The 22,875-nt window shown below is 38.6% G+C and overlaps 1 protein-coding gene across 1 annotated transcript in view; it reads left to right on the top strand.

The window, feature by feature from the left end:
- Positions 1-22,875, top strand: part of DCDC2C (doublecortin domain containing 2C) — a 60,154-nt gene that overhangs the window by 30,056 nt on the left and 7,223 nt on the right. The window contains 4 exon segments of the mRNA XM_067468477.1: positions 2,100-2,211; positions 3,909-3,971; positions 7,645-7,749; positions 14,059-14,119. Coding sequence (XP_067324578.1) covers positions 2,100-2,211; positions 3,909-3,971; positions 7,645-7,749; positions 14,059-14,119 — 341 coding nt within the window.

Consider the following 22,875-nt stretch of genomic DNA (forward strand, 5'->3'; position numbering starts at 1 on the left):
TTGTGTTACATTTAATTAACAGGTGTTTATTCACAAAGGATATGTAATATGCTGTCTTTGGTAGTATTATGACATATTAAGATTTGTTTTGCACCTGCTTGTTTACTGCACGGAATACAAAAATAACACACAGTTGCTTCTTGGATGTTTTATTATCTTGTTTTGATTTAATACCTATTTAGTGAAGTTTCTTTTCCTTCTGGTGGTTCAAAAACAAAGTCCAAGCACAATGTATAGTTAATGAAATTGTGGAATAAGGGTAAAAGAGATGAAGCAGGAAAGCTAAAGTCTTATTATTGAGGTAAGAACTTGAACTAAAGTGGGAAAAGAAACATTCGCCTTACTTGTGAGATGTTTCTTTCCAGAAGTAGAGGTGAAAACAATGTGTCATAAGATCTTATCATGAGTTATTTCTCGTCATCACTTCAATAGGTAGGAAGTAGATTTGGGGAGATCCACAAACCCTCAATTTATGTTACAGCAAAATAACCAAAAGTTAAGAAGATAAATATATCATAAAGACAGAGCAACCAACTGAGAGAGAACATTCAAACTTAATATTATCCACTTCTGTTCTTAGAATTTCTTTCTGTTCTTCCCTCAGATCAGGATGAGGAGAATGTTATTGCTTCTAGTACAGAAGAGAAACCTTTCATAGGTAAGACCTTTTTCTGTGGTAGATGAGGAAACATCCTATCATAGGATATACCACTTAATTGTGGATGAAATAAACTGTTTTACCTATGCAGGCAATATAATATAGACAGTACACATTTGCTGAAGAATCGTCCAATGATTGAAAGGCATACGATCAGTAATAGCACATAAAAGTGGAAGTAGAAGCCTATTTTGCATAGATCTAATGTGTTTGTGGCAAGGGCTGCTGAGGTCATTGTACGTACTATGAACTGAATGAGCAATCTTCTCTGGCAATGTGACCCCAGACATTATGTAAACATATTGGGACACACGAATGATAATAGATGAGCAAAAAAAAGTCCATGCATAATTTTTGTGGTATCCTCCACCTTAGATAAAAAAAACCCTCCTCGCATAATAATTGCATAAAATATTCCACCCCATTCAGAGGGTCTTTTAAAACATTCAACCAGGTCTTCTGACTGAGCTGTTTGCAATATAATGTAAATTATGGACAATGCTCCAATATTTGAAACATAAATACTCTGATTATTCCATTCCTTAATCTCCCCCCATTCCCCATCTTAAAACATTTAGTAAGGTTAGGGTTTTGGGTTGGGCTGCATTAACAGGGGTCCTGGGCCTCATGCTGCAATAAGGTGTTGATTATTACTGGTTCAAAATTAAGAAGGTCCAAATCTTTCCAGGTGTCAAATTAATTCAAACCAAACTGGAAAAACACAGTTTTCTCCATATTAATTCACTTTTACTTGAGACATCATTTGGATGCCTCAGGTAAAAGTGAGACAAGTCCCGCATTTTGGGCCTGTCTGGAAGGCTCCAAGTAGTGTAGAATTGTATCATTTTCTGTTGTTTTGGCTACTTCTTAGGGTGAGATGTGGCATCATAGTACAACATAGAAAAATTATAACATCAGTAGATATAAGGGACATTTTTGCTGTGCTGAGTGTTTTGAAGTACTGTGTTGTTTATATTCACAAAATCTTTCCAATGTGATTTTTCCTCAGTCCATTTGATTTTGTGCTGCCTCTTGCTGAACAGAGTACCAACACACCAGAAAACTGTGCTACTCCCTTCTTGTGTTTTTCACAAGAGTTTGATGTTTATAAAAGTTGCATTTGCATCTCAACTGTCACTTTCACTTTTAGCCATTATTAATTTATATTTCAATTCAGTCTTAAAGCTTTGAATATTTTATTCTATGTTCTCTGTTACTACTGGTGTTCCTTAATATGTAAACGAAATGTTTCAGCATTATGACCATTATTTCTTGGATTTTCTTGAAAATAGAGCAAGAGCTTGTCTTTATACAAATAATGTTTATCAGAAATAATTGCTTTTCAGCCTTAAGGGTTAATAGAAAGTATTTATTCTAATGATTTTCAACAGCATGCAGTAGATTGTGGTTGATGTGGCTTTTTAATATAATTAATTTTCAGAGCCTAGTGTCTATAAAGCTCAGCACCCCCCTGAAGAAATTAAAGGGGCTCAAGAGATACAAGAAGACAAAGATATCCAAGTGGAAATGCCTGTTGACCAGGTAGATTTAATGTAAATGTATTTTTCCTGATTTAGAATCCTTTACCACCTGATTGTGTTTGGAAACAAAAAGAAGGCAGAAATGATAGGCTGTCACTCACCCATTCGTGAGTGCATTTAGAATATCAGAATTCTACATGCATTTACATTCCATAAACCAGACTCCGAGCTGACCTCAAAGGAAATAGTTCCAGTGATGGGAATTTTCACTCCTGGCTATAGTCTTCAGGATATGTTCTCCTGAAGGTCCCTCAATTTGATTTTTGGGGTGGAATGAAAGGTCAACAAAAGAAATGGGGGTAGCAGAGAAGACCATGCCCCCATTCTACACTAACATATAAAATCCAGATTATCTGCTTTAAACTGGATTGTATGGCTGTGTATGCTCATATAATACAGTTCAAAGCAGATAAAGTGGACCATCTGCTTTGTTAACCTGGATTATATAGCAATGTAGAAGAGGCCTATGTAACCACATTAGATCAGGTCACATGTGATTTGTTGAAGACCAATACTAAATATGAAAGTATTTTAGATTCATTACCATGATGTTTTAAACATTATTTCAGTTCTGAACTGCATTAATTTAGTTTTAGTAGTGATGACCGTATGTGAAATAAAATAATTAATTTCTTACTTAGAAGGTTTTTAATCAACCTTTCAATGAGCAAACAGGATTTAACTTCCTGTAGAAAAAAAGAAAGAAAAAGCTTCTAGCAAGTTAAGCTGAGAAAGAGATAAATACAGATTCTACAAAGCTCTTGGTTATTTTCCCAATAATTTTATTAAAATGTTTTGTTAGAACACCAAGAACTTCTAATTTATTTATTTATTATTTATTTATTTGCTTTACTTCTATACCGCCTTTCTCAGCCGAAATGGTGACTCAAGGCGGTTTACATAGTAAAGGTTAACACAATAACATCAAGAAGGCAATTAAAAACACATTATACAAAACATCAAGTCAAAACAATCATTATCATAAATGTTCTATACCTCTAAGAATGTTTCATTAATTATTAATGCTATCATAAACTTTGCTTCTAGAAAATTTACTTTCAAATTCTCCGGCATGATTTCCCCAAATGTTCAGGACAGCAAATGTCATGTTCTTTGCTTTTTCTTCCCTTTATTTTGAAAAAAAAAGTGAGTCAAAATGAGTCTGCATTTTCCAAATGTTTGGACTTCCAGGTTTACTCTGGGTTAAAAAAAACCTTGCCAAGATCAGGACCTTTCAATAAGGTCTGAAACTTAGCAGGTGTAGAGGTGTGGACGCTGTTCCTGAGATCAACATCAAGCCTCTGTGGGCTCAAACAGTGCCATCCTCCCCTCCCTCACCCCCTCTTCTCCTTTAATCAACTTAAAATTAAGTCATTAACAAGACTGGAGGCTTCAAAGCGTTCTGTTATGCCTGGAAATGAGTATTTATTGGAGAGTTTCCTACCCAGTTTCCTTCATCTACCTGTTGTTTATAGAGGTCACTGTAAGCTAAAGGTAAAGGTTTCCCCCTGACATTAAGTCCAGTTGTGTCTGGGGCTTGGTGCTCATCTCCATTTCTAAGCCAAAAAGACAGCATTGTCCGTAGACACCTCCAAGGCGGCATGACTGCAAGGAGCGCTGTTTTTCCTGATTGTTGATGAAAATTATGTAAGAAAGCTTCTGTTTTATTTCTGTTTGGAAAATTTTAAATGGAATTTATTTTACCCCAGGTTCCAGCTGAGGTTGTTCAAGAAGAAGACATTTATTCAAATGTTGGGGATGTAGATGAGCAGGTCAGTTTTGTGTTTACAGTCTTGGGGAGCAATATTTGAAAATTAAAATGGAATCCTGATCCCTGGGTCAATTAGTTAAAAAAAAGAATCCTAATAACCAAAGCCATTCAGACTTTAGCATCTTAAAGATTTTACACCAAGCTTCTCAGTGCTTTTTTTTCCAAATGAAGTAATAGTATATTTTCAGAAGGACTGAGGTTGATACGCTTACTAGATTTTGATACTCAGGCTGTGGTAAACAGGAAAGTTTGTGAGCTTTCTCTCCTGATTTAAAATGTAGTTTTAGTCAACATTTAAAGAAATGGTTAATAATAGATCTATTTTCTACAATATAGCTGTACAGCAGATGAAATAGAGGAATTATTCCTTATGTGACATCAACAATAACTTGAAAGTGATACAATCCTAAATACTCATAGGATAGAGGGTGTCTTCAGGTATCTCACTCTTTTGGCCAGTTTATTCTAAGAAATTGCAATCTCAGATAAATTTGTGAATGTGAAGGTGAATCAGTAGGAGCTGAAATACCATTGGAGTGGCATGTGATTGCTTTTTGTCCTGCCCTTCTCACCTGCTTCTTTCTCCAACTCACAAAAGTCATGTGCGGTCTTGCATTACTGCATGATTGTACCCGGCACTTGGATTCCAGAAGGTCACCCATAATCTCAGGATAGTGACCTGAGTCACGTCAGAAAGATGTACAAAAATAATGGGAGTCTGATGGTTTGCAAGAGCATCAGTCCTTGTTCCCCACTTTAAGGATTACATTGCTGGCACGTCAGTTCAAAAGATTAGAGTGTAAATAGTAGGTTTAGAAAGAAAAAGTTCTCTGTTTATTGTAACTTGACATCTACAGTTAAATTGGATATGACATAAGAAGAACGTAACTTGAATGGCCAGGAGTGGCCAGTAAAATGCCTTTCTGAAAAGAACTGCTTTTTACTATTCCTAGCACGTGGGATTCAGAGGTGGTTCTTTTTATTTGAGGAATGGAGGTGCTTTTTAGACATCATGAAATAAGGGTGTCTGTTTGTATCTGAATGAATGGAAAGAATGTATGTATGAATAAAGGAATGTATGAATCAAAGGAAGAATGAACAGGTTGTCATGTGGGATATTGTCTTGGAGCCACATACAGTTGAGGCAGGATTGAAAGCAAGTATGATAATTCACCCTTCCGGAAGCCATTCATACTGATATGCACACACCATCCATTTATTCATGTGTGAACCTATGCCCACACCTCCCTACCTCCCTTTCCCTTCCTCCCTTTCCCATCCTCTTCCTTCCTCTTCTTTCTTTTCCCTTCCTCTTCTATCCCCTCCCTCCCTTCCTATTTATACTTACCTTTATTCATATTTTCTTTCCATTCATTCAGATACAGATAACCTTCCAGTTCTTCCATCTTTAGCTTCCTTACACAGTTCAGCTGAAGAAGGTTCTTTGTTCAACAGTGAAAAAGGTTGGCCTTCATTGATGAGAAACCGCTAGGGCTAGGCAAAATTATCGTTAGTCCTCGTAAATCGGATCTAATTTGTTAAATTCATACTTACGGCATGATATCCAACACATAGGCATGGCCCGTGCCAAAAACTTAACTTACCCAATACTTTTTTGTTTGAATTTTGTAAACCTCAGAAGCTTCCCAAAGTCATTTTTCTGCTCAAGCAAACAAAGCAAAGCCAAAAAGGGTGCCATTCCTCTTTAAATCAATGGCCTCTCGCCATTAGGAGAGGGAAGCAGAAGAGAGAAAGTAGAGTTCGCTGGGAAAGAATTCTGTGTTCCCTAATTTTGTAATGAGTTTGAAACATTTTTTTTCATCGTTCACACAGCCCTTTAAACCACTATGAGTTGTATCTGGCCCATGCAATGGATGTTCCCTATGCTATTTGACTGATTGCACCTCCTGTATGAACCTGCCCAGGCCCTGAGATCTTCAGAAGAGGCCCTACTCTTGGCCCTGCCTCCATTTCAGCCTCGGTTTGGTGGAAATGAGAGAGCGGACCTTCCCTCTCAGTGGCTGCCAATTGACTCTGGAACTCCCTTCTTCCCAGGGAATCCAGAATGGCCCTCTCCCTGCTGTCAGGCTAAACACTTTGTTTTCACGCAGGCTTTTTAAAAAGAAGGTTTTTGAAGATCAAGTCAGGGGATGTTATGGTCTTAGGTATGAATAGGTTTTTCATTGATTTTGTGTATTCTAACTGTTTTTGAACAGTTTTAATATTTAATTCTATTTTAATGTTTGCATGTTTTTTAGGTTTTACCATTTGAGTCTCTTTTTTGGAGAGAAAAGTGGGGTATAAATAAAAAAAATAAAAAAGTCTTATGATTTTTAAAAAGCATATCCATAACAATTACCCAGTGTTTCTTCAGATATTTACTTTTAATTAGTACTCTTTCTACCTGCCTCAAAATATAGATAAGGAGTGACTTATTCATAAATGAGAGCTAGTAATAATAACATCAAAGCATGCATTCTTATATTTATATCCCTATTTCTCAAAGATTGGGATTCAAGATGGCTTACACATTAAATAAAATTACATTATTAACAATATTAGTTTTGAAATATAATAGTTAAGAACTGCAATGTAAAGAAATAATAACCACTTTACAGCCGTTCTATAAAGTTTTACAGTTCTAAAAGCCTTTGGGAAGGAAAAAAAACTTTTCTGGTTGACAGCAGAATGGCCATTTAAGCCTCCCTAGGGAAGTAGTTACAGAAAAGCCCAATGTCATATTCCCACCAAACATACCTGAAAAGGTGACAAGACTGGAAGATGGTGAGTCACCTGTGTATCTCAGTGTCTGAGCAGGCTCACAAGGGGAGATACAGTCTTCAGACAGTCTAGACCAGTGGTTCTCAACTTGTTTTGGCCTTCAACTCCCAGAAGTCCTAACAGCTGGTAAACTGGCTTAGATTTCTGGAAGTTGTAGGCCAAAACACCTGGAGACCCACAGGTTGAGAACCACTAGTCTAGACTTAAGCCATGTTCAGGCTGTCACAATCGTTGGGGCAGTTTGGCATGTGTAATGGCTCTGGGATGGTCAGGTCTAGCAGAGAGCAGAGTTTCTCAAATTGTGTTCCTCCAGATGTTTTGGGTTTTGGCTCCCACAGTTCCTAACAACTGGTAAACTGACTGGGATTTCTGAGAGCTCAAGTCAAAAACACCCGGAGGAGCAAAATTTGAGAAACATTGTCAGAGAGGAGCCCCCTGCAGGGCTTGGGGGGGGGGGGGGCTGGGAATGGTCTAGGTCTCATGCAGGTGAAGCTGAAGCCAGCCCCAAATGTGTTCTGGCAATAGAGGACCATATATGATGGACGGCTGCCCCTGTGGTTGGCTCCAGCCATTCTAAGGGTATTTAGAATCTGGATCCATGCAGGCACCAACTTAATTGCTGTAGTGTAATCAATATAGTTGTGGCCAACACCATTCCATTATTATATTTATTGCTAATATATGTGTATTTGTTTAAAGGCAGCAGCATTCTTGCACATGATGCTGCAAATGGACCAGCAGTCAGTGGAGCTGTTGTAACAGAGATCCTTGTAACTAGGTGCATCTGGTTCATGTAACCAGGACCATTTAACATTAGGAAATGTTATATGTTTTGTTTGTTATTTTAAATGATAAAAAAATAAAGAATTCATCTTTCTTTCTTTTTAACGTAGCCTTCAGAAGGGGACAAAAAAAGTATCTATGAGAAAGAAGAAAGACAAGAAGTGGAGGCAGAAGAGGAAGAGGAGGAGGAAGAAGAAAAACCTGTGCAGAAAAAGGTCAGTGTAATACCCAGACATTTCAACATATGAAAACTATGCCACAACAAAAGCTGAAATAATGTGTAGAAGAAATTGGTGCCACACAATTATTTTATAACAAGAATTTATGCATAGATATTGATTCATTAGTTCAAAAGATGGAAGAGAATTATTTTCACTAGCCTCCTACTGCCCAGAAGTTTTGAAGTGGTCTTGATCACCTATCTCTCCTTTTGATTCACAGGCTTATATATTACACTGGGGTTAACTTCATAGTGGGAAGGAAGATGCCTAGAGAGAAGGCTGCTTTCAATCTGATTTGACCTATTGCATTTTTAACCTATATTTGATTATAGGAAGCATTTAATTTAGTGTCATACGAGTATAAGTATTGGCTGCTACTGCAAAGTTCCTTCCTATCCATCTCTAACATCAGATTGAAATAAATGTCATGGTAGAATTAAAGGGGGGGGGGGGATCTGGTTATTTTTCAAAAAGTATTCTTAAGGGATAAGGCCATTCTTCACCTTCAGAGATTTTTTGTGTGTCTTCAGAGCTTTTTTTTTTTTTTTTTTTGCAACATTGATAATTATGTGTTTCTTGGTAGGGATATAATTATGTGATGATTTTTTAAAATAAGCAATTAATTTCTTTCTCACTGTGAGAAACGTCTCTGAAAACTGAAGTTTTGAAGACTTCACACTGCGACTTATGCTGTGAGATATTTGCATGTGGTTTTGCTCAGAAAACAGAATTTGCTGCACAGGAAACAGCATTTTCTATGCAGATTAATATCTCTGTGCAGAAATACCGTTTCTTTATTGCATTATGCCTTTTACAGGAAAAACTGCTTTGTGGACACAATAATACTCAAGATAAATCCCAAGCTGCAAAGATTTGCATCCATTTAGCATTATTTTCAAGGGGTTTTTAACACTTGAAAAAATCAGTTTTCAAGCATTTTTCAGCATTCAGGAAGAACTTCCTGACAGTAAGAGCTCTTCGGCAATGGAACTCACTGCCTCAATAGTGTAGTGGAAGCTCCTTTTTGGAGGCTTTTAAAACACAGACTGGATAGACATTTTTTCAGGAGTGTTTTGATTGTATGTTCCTGCATGGCTGGGTTTAGACTGGATGATCCTTGTTCTCTTCTAATTGTATCTATCTGTGAATGCTGGGAACTGTAGTCCAGGAATGTCTAGAAAGCTGCATGATTCCCACTCCTGCACTAGGAACCGGTATTTCCCTGATATTCAATCAAATTTAAGTTACCATTATTTTCAGGTAGCATGTGGTTATGATATTAGTATGGGAGCTCCCGGTGGCGCAATGGGTTAAACCCTTCTGCCGGCAAGTCGAAAGGCCTGTGGTTCAAATCCCTTTGTCAACTCCAGCTTCTCATGAAGTGACATGAGAGAAGCCTCCCACAGGATTGTAAAACATCTGGGCGTCCCCTGGGCAACGTCCTTGCAGACATCAGAATTCTCTCACATCAGAAGCGACTGGCAGTTTCTCAAGTTGCTCCTGACACGAAAAAAAGATATCTGTATGAATATTGAAATCACACAGATGGGGCCAGTTTTCGTTTGCTGATTTATCTGTATGCCATGCCTGTGCATCAGGCGAGAAGAAAAAAGCCATGGTAAATGTAGAAGATCCCATTGAATTTTGGGAAAAGTAAAAAACAAACAAACAAACCTTAACATGATGCCCTGGTAAAAAGAAATATTGGAGGACAATGATGAAGAAGAATACATTTATGTTTGGTAAATAATATTTGCAGAGTATGCTAGATATTGACTCTGAAAACATTACAAAGCATTAGCTGTGAGATTAAAATGTTTGCCAAGATCTATAGGAATAATTTATTACCATTCTTTACTTTAGCAATCTATTACTCACAAAGGAGTTTCTTTAATTAATAATGCCAAAAATGTCAATAAAAGGCATATGTCTTGATGAAGTAGTTTCTTTCTCAGTGAAATTTTGTAACTTAGAAAAAAATCCAGTCTGTATTGATTTTCTGATTGGTTGTATTCTGCTTTGCTTACAAAATATCTTTAAACTAACATATCTACTTGCTTTCCTGATAGTGTTCAATAGCTACAGTTAAGTATTTTAGAACTTCCCTTGAAGATGGGATTGATATTGATCAAGGTGGAGCTATTAAGCACCCACTACTGTCAGAGAGGAATGTGTTGTGAGAATCTGCTGTGATAACCTTTATGATATTTGACTTCAACTGTACATATGGTGGGATTTATAGTCCTATGAATCTGTTCTCAGAAGGCAGCCTCATTCAGTGAGGTGTATTCAGAAACAGAAGCGAGACTATCACAACCTTAAACTGTCTTGTTATATTCAGAAAACAATGAGTTTAAAGCCAGCTTTATGTCCAACAACTACACTGGACTTGTATCACAATAGTCTAGTCAGCAGTTAAGGGATATGATTCCTGTTATATGTGTTGTTGAAAGCTTTCATGGCCGGAATCACTGGGTTGCTGTGAGTTTTCTGGTCTGTATGGCCATGTTCCAGAAACATCCTCAGAGGTTGTGAGGTCTGTTGGAATCTTGGCAAGTAGGGTTTATATTTCTGTGGAATGTCCATGGTAGGAGAAAAAACTCTTGTCTGCTGGAGGCAAGTATGAGTGTTGCAATTAATCACCTTGATTATCATTGCAAAGCCTTGCAGCTTCAAGACCTGGCTGATTCCTGCCTTTGGAAATTCTTTGTTGGGAGGTGTTGGCTGGATCTGATTGTTTCACGTCTGGAATCCCCCAGTTTTCAGAGTGTTGTTCTTTATTTACTGTCCTGGTTGATTTCCCCCAAGCAGGAATCAGCCAGGCCTTGAAGCTGCAAGGCTTTGTAATGCTAATCAAGGTGATTAATTGCAACATTCACAGTTGTCTCCAACAGAAAACAGTTCTTTCTCCCACCCTGGACCTTCCACAGATATATAAGCCTCCCTTGCTTAATATACCTCACAACTTACCTACAAAGCCCTAAACGGTTTGGGACCATCCTACCTGCATGACAGAATAGCCGTTTATGAACCCACACGCTCACTTCGTTCATCCGGAGAGGCCCTGCTCGTGATTCCGCCAGCGTCGCAGGCGCGTTTGGTGGGGACGCAAGACAGAGCCTTTTCTGTGGTGGCCCCCCGATTCTGGAACATCCTCCCAAAAGATCTTAGACAGGCCCCTACATTGGCAGTCTTTAGAAAGAACTTGAAGACCTGGCTGTTCCGATGTGCCTTTCCAGATTAGGAATCTCCAATAAGAAGTCCCAGAAGCACTTTATTAGAACTAAGATTGCTGCACACCGCACATTGCACTTACCCTATAATCCTTACATATCACCTGTCACATCAGCACTTTTAATCCTGTACCCATTACTCTGGCCCGGCCCAGTTTTATAGTGTCTTGATGTATTGTTTATTGCTTGTTGCTTAATATTGCTTTAATTGTTTTTAATTTGCTTTAGGTATTGTATTGTTATGTTGTGTTTTGAGGCCTTGGCCTTTGTAAGCCGCATCGAGTCCTTTGGAAGATGCTAGCGGGTACAAATAAAGATAATAATAATAATAATAACCTCTGAGGATGCCTGCCATAGATGTGGGCAAAACATCTGGAGAGAATGCTTCTGGAATATGGCCATACAGCCTGGAAAACTCACAGCAACCCAGAGATTCCTGTTATGTTTACACAACAGTTTTACATAATGGAAAAATTATACTTAGATGGAGTGTATCTGGATATAACACATATACATTTAAGAGTAGGAGTATGTATAGGCTTACTTCAGAGAATGTTGGATAGTATGTCCATTGTGTTTGTTCTCTTGGCTCAAAAAAGTAATCATTAAAACAAAGTTTATAGCTTACCTTAACCCCTTGGAGTGAAGGAGGCATCAAACAGTCTTTTAAATAATTATTCCTTTAAATGGCAATGCTGTTCTCAATCAATCACAGTACTATCAATCTTTGGTGTCCCCTATTCAGAGTACTTCACTTTGCATTAGTCTGCTGGGCTCTGAAGAACAGAGACTAGCTATTACAGAATAAACATACATTAGCAGTTTGTCGTCTTCTGAGAGAGAATGCTTCAGTAAACCCAACGCTGTTATAAATCTTATAACTTTTAACTGCAGGTGCACTTTGTTTAACACATTATGAAAGCAGATTTATTACAGCAATTACTCTGCTGACATCTGTGAAATATACTGAAATTTCATGGGGATTTAGATTGCGAGATTTTTCTAGCCTGTGTTACCGTCTGTCACTTTTTATCCTATTTAAAAAGTTAGACATAAAATCTATATCTTACGGATGACTGCTATTTCACACAATTTTTAAAAATACATTTTGATCTCATTCTTGGACCCAATGTTTCTCCCATCCACATACTGTGTATCTATACATTGTCCCCACCCTTCACCCCAATGTACCTTCTATCAAAATAAGGCACATGCTTTCTAGCTTAGAGCTGCTATGCACCTTGACAGAGAAAGGAAGAGAGAGAACAGCCATTTGGTTTATTCTCATGCTGCACAGGTTGTCCATATTTTAACAGTTTCTTCCACTATTTCATGAGTGGTATTGGTTGAAGTATGGGAGATTTTCAACAAAGTTAAGACAGAGCTCATGCTAGGTTCTCGGGATGTATCCAGACAGCCTTTTAAAAGCAAGAGCTCCCACATTTTCATATGGAGTGTCCAGATGACGTCCTACAGAAAAGTGATTGCATTTGCCACAGAGCAGGAGAACTCTGTTTTGCAGTGAATTAATTTGTTAGTGCATTTGTTCCACACCTTCTTGAAAGGCGTGGGACAAACCCACTATTTCCACTGTCTGGACAGCTCCCTCAGAAGTTCTGGACTTCGTAAAGGGCCATCTGCACAGCCATCTCACCTGGGAATCGCGAGGGGGCTCTAACCTCCTCCCCAAACCACCTCAATGTTGTAGATTGTAGATATAAATAAATAGAAGCTTTACCACAGTTTCTGAACCAAAATATATCCTCCAGTATAATGTGTCACTCGGGCTTGTGTAACAAGTAACCCGGCAACAATATATACAGCAGTCTTTCTGAATTCATACAGAGAACAGAGGGAATAAACAGTCCTTTTAAACACTCTTCAAAATATGCTTCATGCCTTAGAAATGATCAGGCTTCAGAGAGTTGGCAGCCATTTCTTTTCTGGCTATTTCCAGTCAGTGCTCTCTTCACTCTCCAAGATGAAAGTGGTAGTTAAAACCGTTTGTTTCAGCAGCAAGCTAGAGACAGTAGCCAATCAGAATTCTGGCTCCTGGCATGCTCAGCCAATCAGCTGCCAACACATGTCTTTCAAGTCAACCCATTACATCATGGTGTCTTTTTACAAATCTCCTCACCCAACCCCCCTTTTAAAAATAGAAGATCTTGCCCAGCCTCCATTAGCGTGTTTCCAGAGCTCTCCTAGTGTGTAGGAATGACATACTAAGAGAAGGGGGGCAGAAGCAATTTTGCTTTCTCCCCCCTTTCTTCTGGCACATCATTCCTATATTCGAAGTGGATTTTACAGCTGTGTGGGACTGCCCTCAGCCTCCTCACCAAAATGCCCAAAATGCCCTCAGATAACGGTAGTACATGGATCATCTCAGATTTACTTATGCACTGTTTGCAACCAATGAATACTTAAGTAAGTAATTAAGAATTTAAGTTGGACTATGCTTCTCTGGCTTTAGTTGGAATGTAGGCAAATATCATCCATGATTTTAGACTATTTGCATTTTTTTCTTGATAATTCAGGAGTATGTTTTGTTCTTACAGCTGTCCAATAGGATACAAGATATGGGGCCAGAGATTACCCTTTTGACCCAAAAGGCTCAAACTGAGGGTGCACCTAAACTATAGAATTAAAGTAGTTTGACACTACTTTAACTGCCATGGCCCAATGCTATGGAATCCTGGGATATGTAGTTTTACATGGCTGCTTTCTCTTTCTCTGGTGCCTCCCCAAAATTGAAACTTCTGGGATTCCACAGCACTATGTATTAACTCTACAGCGTAGATGCACCCTGTATTTTTGCCAATCCAATTCTTGCTGCAACCCTTCAATCATACCCCATATTTTTCTTGAAGGAAAGGCTTGAAACCCCATTCAGAGGAAAAAGATGCTCAATTGTAGTAAGGCCTTCAGCAGCCAGGGGAAGAGGGGAAAGCCTCATTCTGCCACCAAATCCATATTGTTTGAAAAATGTTGCACTTTTATAGCAATACACATACTTATTCTTTGAGAAACAAAGTGTTTTGGAAACCCTAATTAATGGTGATTTCTATTTCAGGAGAAAAAAGGCGTTTTCAAAAAAATGTTCGGATTCTTTTTCAGCAAATCAAAGAAGAAAGGTATGTCATCCTTTCTGTCTGAGCATGATAAATATCTTTACAAGATACACACGGAAGAGTATAAAATGATCAGATCTGTATCTATCTAGCTTAGTATTCTTTCCAGAAACAACGAGTATCCAGAGAAATATAAAGGATTAATTTCACAAGCAAGGCACAGTGCCAGTATTCATCCTAGTTAGTTTAATCTCTAGCATCTGGTAGACAGACGTTCATGATTTCTTAATATGGAAATTATGCTCTTAGCGTTCAGAGTTAGTAGGTAGTAGTCATCACAACAATAATAATAACTTGTGATTTTATATGCTTTGATTTGTTCCAAATGCAGTTTCATCATTTAAAAAATATTTCCACTTTCTCCAGTTTACATTTTCAACATTACACTTAATTATAAACCTCCAGTAAATCTTCTTTGGGTAGTTTCAGAGTTTACCTAGAGCAGAAATGGAGGGCGGCTGATGGATTTCATACTCCTAAACTTTTGTAGGACCAGACATTCAGTACCTTTCCATAAAGACAAACTCAGATTAGTCAGTGAGCATACATTTAGCATGGTGGTGTAGCCACAGACGTTTAGATTATAAGTATATATGCATAGTACATATTTGTTGTATTTATAATTTTAATAGTTATGTATGCAATTTAAACATTTTTGCTTATAATGACTTCTGCAATATGGCTGTGAATCACATATTTCAAAGCAAAAAAGCTCTAATGGTTTGCATTGCCAAGTGGCTTTCAGAGGGTGTAGGTGCAGAGAAGGCAACACTTCCAATTTCATTAATCAGCAGATTTTAATCCAACTTTTATTCTGAATTTCCATGCACAACGGCTGTCTTCAGATAATGCTTGAGCTTGTCATAAAGAACACATTTAGTTTCATATTGACTTATAAATTCAGTAAATTCTCCATTGTATGTCTCCTTTTGACTTATGGCAAACTTTTATAATTTTCTTAGCCAAGGAATACCCTGTTATGGTTTACTATTGCTTTCCTCTGAAGTGCAGCTAGTAGCATCTGTGTTCTAGATAATATCTAGTTTTTAGGGGTGTTTAGATCACAACCTGCATTTTGTACTGCTTTAGCTATGTTTTGATTCTTATTGATTTACTAGCTGTACCCAGCCACGCGTTGCTGTGGCGCTGTCTGGTGGTATTGAAAATTAAGTAATGAGAAAGTCTGCTTAATGATAGCAACAACAACAACAATAGTATTAGTAATAATAGAATCATAGGGTGAAAAGAGACCTCCAAGGGCCATCCAATCCTGCCCCACAATCAAAGCATTCCTGACAGATGGACACTCACCCTCTGCTTAATAATAATAATAATAATAATAATAATAATAATAATAATAATAATAGAATCCTAGGGTAGGAAAAGACCTCCAAAGGCCATCCATTCCTGCCCCACAATCAAAGCATTCCTGACAGATGGACATTCACCCTCTGCTTAATAATAATAATAATAATAATAATAATAATAATAATAATAATAATAATAGAATCCTAGGGTAGGAAGAGACTTCCAAGGACCATCCAGTCCAGCCCTTTCTCCTATAAAGGAAAAACACAATCAAAACACTCCTGATAGATGACCATTCAACCTCTGATGATGATGATGATGATGAAGAAGAAGAAGAAGAATAGAAGTTCACCTACACCCGGAGAGCACTGTGAATCCAAACAAAGATGGATCCAAACTTGGCACAAATACACTGGTGGAGACTGAGGAAGACATTGAAACTTGGATTTATAGTTCACCTGCAACTGAACATCAGTCTGAACTCAGCTGGGGAGAGGGCTGTGTTCTCCCTCCTCACCTCCTCACGCGCTGCCTTTTTGCGCCATTTTTGGCACTGTGCGTGGCCTGCAGCCTGTGGGGAAGGTGGGGGGGGGTGGAGCTCCCTGGCTCAAGAACTGGCGGAGCAGCCGCAAGGCCTCTTTGTGACATTGCCAGGCCTTGATCCAGGGAGGAGGGGGAGGAGGAGGGTGCGGCGGCTTCTCTGCCAGCAACGGTGCTTGGGCAAGGCAGACCAGACCTCAGCCAGGCACATTAGATATGAAAGCCATCATCGTGCACCAGCAGCACAGTAGCGGAGAGGGAAAGGCCTCCTCCTGCTCCCTGGCTCAAGGCGGCATTAGGGCCGTTCTGCCAGGCCTTCAGCAAGGCAGGAGGTGCAGGAAGAGGCCTCTCTGCCTCCGCCTCCACTGCTTAGGCTGGTGCTTGAGATTAGGGATTTTTAGTTCACCTACAATCAATGAGCATGCTGAACACCACAACTGACAGAATTGAACAAAGGGGGAAGGTGAGGTAAGGTGGCCACTTCAGTGCTCCTAGCCTCCCTTGCCTCCTGCCCTGATCCAGTGGTGAGGGAGGATGGCCGTTGGTGCCTCTCGAGCGGGGGGGGGGGGGGGGGGGAGAGAAGGGGTTTGCACGCATGTGCTGTGTTCTCTTTTTCCTTTCTTAAAATTTAAAGGTCTTATCATTCTTTGGGGGGAGTTTTTTTGAGTGAAGGACATAGATCGCTTTGGTTGGTGTCTTGTGGCCAAATTTGGTGGCAATTCGTCCAGTAGTTTTTAAGTTCTGTTAATCCCACAAAAGAACATTACATTTTTATTTATATAGATTTCATTTCAAAAGCATTGCATAAATAAGTATCAAACTGATAAAAATATAAGGAGCAAATGCAGCTAAATAGTTTTTGATAAACAGCAGTCACATTATTTATAGCTTTAAACAATTCTTTCTCAGTACATGAGGCAGGACATTGTGGACAAGCATACAAATGTGGAGTTGTTTGTTCTGCTCCACAGTCATACAAGGTTCAGGATTCTTCTATTGCCATTTTGCCAGGTTGTCTTTTGATCTGCCCACTCCACTTCTGACTCTGTTCAGGGACTTCCAAGTTGCCCATTCTTGGTTTGCCCCTGGAGGCACACCCTTGTTAAGGGTGTCACTCAGTTGGGATTTCCTGGTTTGGCTGCTCAGAAGGGATACTTTTGCTGTTGCTGGAGGAACATTAAGAGGAGTGGTGGTTCAATATTTTTATTGATGAAAACTCATAATGTACAGTCTTTGATTATTTGGACAGAATTTGCACAGACAGTTTCTTCAAGTCCAAAAATGGCTCAGAAGACTGCTGTAATTACTCTGTCAAGGCATGACTCCAATCAGGACCGTCCATGAGGGAACCTGCTTTAGCTCATAAACCAGAAAGTCCATATTTTCCATTCGCTCTTTTCAAGAAATGTGATCCAGTGGGACTCAACTTTTTGCTGTTGCTGATATCACACATTTTCAAATTCACCTAATTATATTTTCACAAGTTTATTCAACATATTTTTAGCATTTTAAAAATGTTCAGTGTTCCTTTGTCTGTATATGATACAGATTAGGAACTGAATTCATTTGTTATTGTGATTAACATTCAAGTAACAACAATTTAGATATATATTTGTGTTAGTATATAACAGGTGTTTAGAAATAATGCTAGTATCCAGCAATACTTGATGAATTTAATGAATTCCATTCAACATTTTTTTGTGTGAAAAGCTTGTCACATAATGAATTCCATATTTAAAACTTTTTAATTTTGCCAGAAGGCAATGGCACAGCGGGGTTTGTCTGTGTATATGTTCATCACTGCTGTGCTGGTCTAAGCTTGCTTTCCAAAGTTGCCTCTTCCTCCTTTTTTAGTTGTCTTATGCCTGCCATTTTTGTACATTCATCTGCCTTGTTATCTGATGCTGTTTGGTGGTTATTTTTCCCTGGGCTAGAGGTGACAAATGTCCAATTCATATACCATTACTTACGTCTTCAGTATGTTGTTCTTTTCTGCTTGTTAGCATGAACATCCCAGTGATTGTGCAATAATAAATGTTAGGAGGCAAGAAGTACTTTAAATACACTACCAAAATGAAAGATATCTAGCAATAATAAACTTATTCATTGAAACCTTTCAAATGCAAAATCAAACAAGAATTTCTAATAAAATAACAAAGGGGGGGGGGGGAGAATATTTATGAAACCGTTAAAAATAATAGTGGTAAAAATGGCAAGAGACCATGAACGAAACACCTCAGTTAAAGTTTGAAAACATTGACGCTAGAAACAGAACGGAGGGAATGCTGTGGTAAATGTCCTTGGGAAGAAACCATGGTCATGAATCAATACATTTCTGGTAAGTAAACTCTCATTTTAATGGACTTGAAAGAGCAGGATATTTTGTATTAAAACTCTACTATTAGCTGCTTTGAATGTAGCATAAATTGGATATAATTATTAAGCATAATTACTATGTATGGTTTTAAAGCAGAAAGTGCATATTCTATTTAACACCAATTAACTTCTGGTTTGCATGTGAATTAACTTCTGGCCCCCATAATGCAAGTGTAAGGCTGGCATTCAGTGGTAAGAGCATTGCAGCAGAAGCACACCACAAAGGTGATAAAGTACTCTAAGTACCATTGCTATATAAAGTATGAAGTTGGTTTACTAGCCATATATTCTGTTCCTGATATTTTACCATGTATTGTCAGTTACAAAATTGCTGGCTTTTTAACACTGAAAGAAGCAAGGACAGGAGCTGAATGTCAAAATCCTAACAGGAAAGTGTGTAAACAGAGCTATAGTTTATTTATGTATTATTTCCTATATTTTACCCCACTCTTCTCATTCTGAAGGGGATTCAGGGCAGCTTACAGTTTGGCCACTTTAGTGGCACATTGCAAATACATAATGTATAAAATATATCACATTAAAACAAACAACAACTAAACCTATAAATACAATAAAACTATTAAAAAGCTGTTAAAACCATATCCCTAAATCCATGGTCATTCTTCATGCTGCAACATTCATATCAGTTCCGTATTACACTATTACACTATTCCCTGAATGCCTGGTCCCAAAACCAAGTCTTTACCTAAAAACCAGGAAGGAGGGAGCCAATCTAATGTCATTGAGGAGGAAGTTCCATAGCTGAGGGACCACAACTGAGAAGGCCTGTCTCTTGTCCCCACCAATCGTGCTTGCGAAGGAGGTGGGACCAAGAGCAGGGCCTCTCTGGCAGATCTCAATGCTCTAATTCAGTGATTCCCAACATTTGGGCCTCCAGGTGTTTTGGACCTCAGCTCCTACAGTTCCTAACAGTTGGTAAGCTGGCTGGGATTTCTGGGACTTGATGGATTCCCTTGATAGTTATAAAACACATGACTGTTCATCCTCTCCTCCAAGTAATTTCAATCAGCTAGAGATATGTTACCTAGCTGCCAAAAGGGATACAATAATGCCTAACACTGGAGCTTAGAGATAACTAGTTATTTATTCAGGTTGAACCTATCTTATCCTTCAAAATCCAAAACTTCTTGTCACCGACTTCTGCCTTCAAAGTGTTTGTTGCAGACTACCACTGGAAAAATTATTGTAAAGAGATAAAGGTAGTGATCAATGCCATTACCTCTTGAGAGAAAAAGGATGTAACTTCCATATTGTTGATTTGGGAAGAAGAGATAGTGATCACCAAAAGACCATTTGGATATGTCAACTTTGATGAAGTGTTATTAATACAGAACAGAATCAGAGATACACAATTTGTCATTCAGGATGTCAATTTTCTATCTATTAGCATGCTCAAGACATTACACGGTGATGTTTGCTGCAGTGTACATGGGCTCACACTGTCCGCCAACACCTTGCTCTTGACTGTGATGGAGAGATTAGAGATACTGTGGATTTTCTGCCATTTTTGAGAAATAATTTGAAAGTGGTGTGTTGTATTTCTATGTCCTGCAGAGGAAAATAGTCCAAGGGAAAGGAAAGGCTCTTTCCTGTTGAACTACTGCAAAATATGATTGCAAATCATGTACTATATTAGGTTCCAATTTGTGTGAGTTTAGAAGTATCTTGAAATAATATGAAAGATTATCTCTCAAGGGCCCCTGGTGGCACAGCAGGTTAAACCACTGAGCTGCTGAACTTGCTGGCTGAAAGGCTGGTGGTTCGAATCCAGTGAGTGGGGTGTGCTCCTGTTATTAGGCCCAGCTTCTGCCAGCCTAGCAGTTCAAAAACATGCAAATGTGAGTAGATCAATAGGTACCATTTCTGTGGGAAGGTAATGGTGCTCCATGCAGTCATGCCGGCCACATGACCTTGGAAGTGTCTACAGCGAATGCCAGATCTTTGGCTCAGGAATGGAGATAAGCACCATTCCCCAGAGTTGGACATGACTAGACTTAATGTCAGGGGAAATCTTTACCTTTACCTATATCTCTCTCATCTTTAAGCCCATCGAATTCCCATACTTTGGACTAGAACTTCCACTCCATGGATAACAGGGTGCACCAAGAAGTGCAGTGATGACTGAGATTGGGTTCATTGTGCCACTCCCTAACCAGTTTTACTCTGTTGAAACTTCATGTTTTTACTCCCATTTGAATGGTTTTGTCCTGACTGGTCTTTCCGCTCTATACTCTCCCAGCTGTTCCATTATTTAGTGAACTTTGTCTGTATGGTTCATGGCTGCCTAATAGCACTGGCTTTGGTATGCTCCAAGGCCTGTGATATGAGATAGAAAAAGGAAATATATAGAAACCCACAAGCCTCCAAAATCCAAAACCTTTTTACTACAAGCCGTCTTCTTCCACCTTCAAGGTGGTGACTACAACACACCTACTTGTTTGTGTCTCTGGTCTTCACTCTTGCTCTTCTTTTGCTGCTATCCATTTGCTTTCATGATTCATAGACTTGTGATGCATGATGTGAAAAGGAAATCTAGAAACAGTATTGGAGCTAAATAAGTGGTTCTCAACCTGTGGGCCCCCAGGTGTTTTGGCCTACAACTCCCGGAAATCTCAGCCAGTTTACCAGTTTTCTGGGCGCTGAAGGCCAAAACATCTGAGGACCCACAGGTTGAGAAACGCTGATCTAAACTGACATTGTTTTGCAGGTTTGGGTTCAATTTTCCATATATTAAGTATTGATGTTTATTTGAGACAAACACGCCCCATTGTTTAGTTATCTTTGTCTTTACAGTTATTTTACCTCACTAGAAGATTACTTTTCTTTTCTTCATACTTCATTATGCTTCTCCCTTCTCATTATGCATGTATTGTTCCATTAATCTGTATACCTGTGCCAAACTGCTTGTTGGTACCTCTGAATGGTGACAGTCATTTTCCTTGTTTGTTTTTTTCCCCTTCCTTGCTGTCTTGATGTTTCTGTTGGGTAGACTGTATCTCATATGCTGTCTGGTGGGTAAATTGAAGTATATCTCTAATCATGGGTTGTATGTGTATATTCTTCACAAGGGATCATTGCCACATACTTAAATAGTGTTGACATGGACTGTTAGCTAATTGTCTTTGAGGTGAAATTGCTTTATTGTTTGCTCTCACTTGTGTTGCTAATGATAACATGTGTTTACGATTCATAAATCAATCAAGTGTAATGATTTAATAAAGCAATGACCAAGGGGCAGATAGTGAGCCATATCCAGTATCTGCTGTGATATTTCAGGTCCTCATAATTTCTAGTACAAACTACGGTTTTGGCTTAAGCTTTTTTTCTCCCAAGACTACCTTTGGAAGTGTTACTGTCAGGCCAACTGAGGGGTGGTATAAGCATGTGAGGCAGAAAGGGGAACTTCTTTCTTTCTTTTGTATTTTATTTTATTTTTAATATCCCACCTCCTGCCACCAGTAAGATAATATGTAATTTAGGCGCCAAGGCAATGATGCCATTAAAGGGGAGAAAGAAGAATAAACCTCTCAGAAACACAGCAACTTGGGGTTCAGTTATAAAGGTCTGTATATGTCTTTTTGTTGTATAATTCAATACTGTAGTCAGTATGTAGCTTCAAACAATTTCTTTTACACCAATATGATCTTCAGCTGACTCTCAGGAATGTATCTTCAATCCTGCAACTTGACACAAGACTTCAATTTATTATTTGAAACAAAGAAATGTTTATTCATGAATTCTTGTTCACATAAATTGTATTGGTTACACAGTACTTTCTTTCAGTTACACTTGGATATTGTTACATCAGTATTTTGCTCTTGTGAATAAATCAAACAGATACTATATAACTTTCAGAATAGTATAACTCATGTTTCTTCTTTCCATCGATATTCTGACTGAAACTTATGCTCAAAGAACTCTCTGTCTCCCAGTTTCACCTGACTGAGGACTTGGACTCAAACTAGTCCTTTATTACTTTAGTATCCCAACTGAAGGCACAATCCTATACGAGGATCCTTTTCCCTCTAGCACATAGACTAGAGATAAATTCAAAATGGTTCCTTTATTACTTTAATATCACAGCTGAAGACTTAAACTTAAACTAGGAACCTCTTCCCTCTAGCTCTCCTGGCTAAAGACTGCCTTATTTTTAAAATGTCTCTTTTTTTCTTCTTAGTTTTGCCCCCTTTTTGCCTGCTAGCTACTCTAAAATGGATACATTTCTACTGCAGTGGCTTTGCAACCATGGCAATGCATCAACTAATCATATGCATCCTCTTCTGCCTGCCCCGTCCTTAATATTAACAGTAATAAACACAGATGAAACCTCCATGATACTTTACTTATTTACTTAGGTGATCTCTCGTTGTCTGAGTAGGATTGTCTTCCAAGATTGGTGTACTGGCGGTTGGTACGTAGGTGACTGTGGAGCCCTATTCTTGATCTGCATGTTCTCCCACAGTGAGGGCATTGGTTTCCAGGTGGAAGGCATCCCAGTCGAGGTTGGCTTGATG

The sequence above is a fragment of the Anolis sagrei genome, chromosome 1, assembly GCF_037176765.1.
Source record: "Anolis sagrei isolate rAnoSag1 chromosome 1, rAnoSag1.mat, whole genome shotgun sequence".
Classification (NCBI taxonomy): domain Eukaryota; kingdom Metazoa; phylum Chordata; class Lepidosauria; order Squamata; family Dactyloidae; genus Anolis; species Anolis sagrei.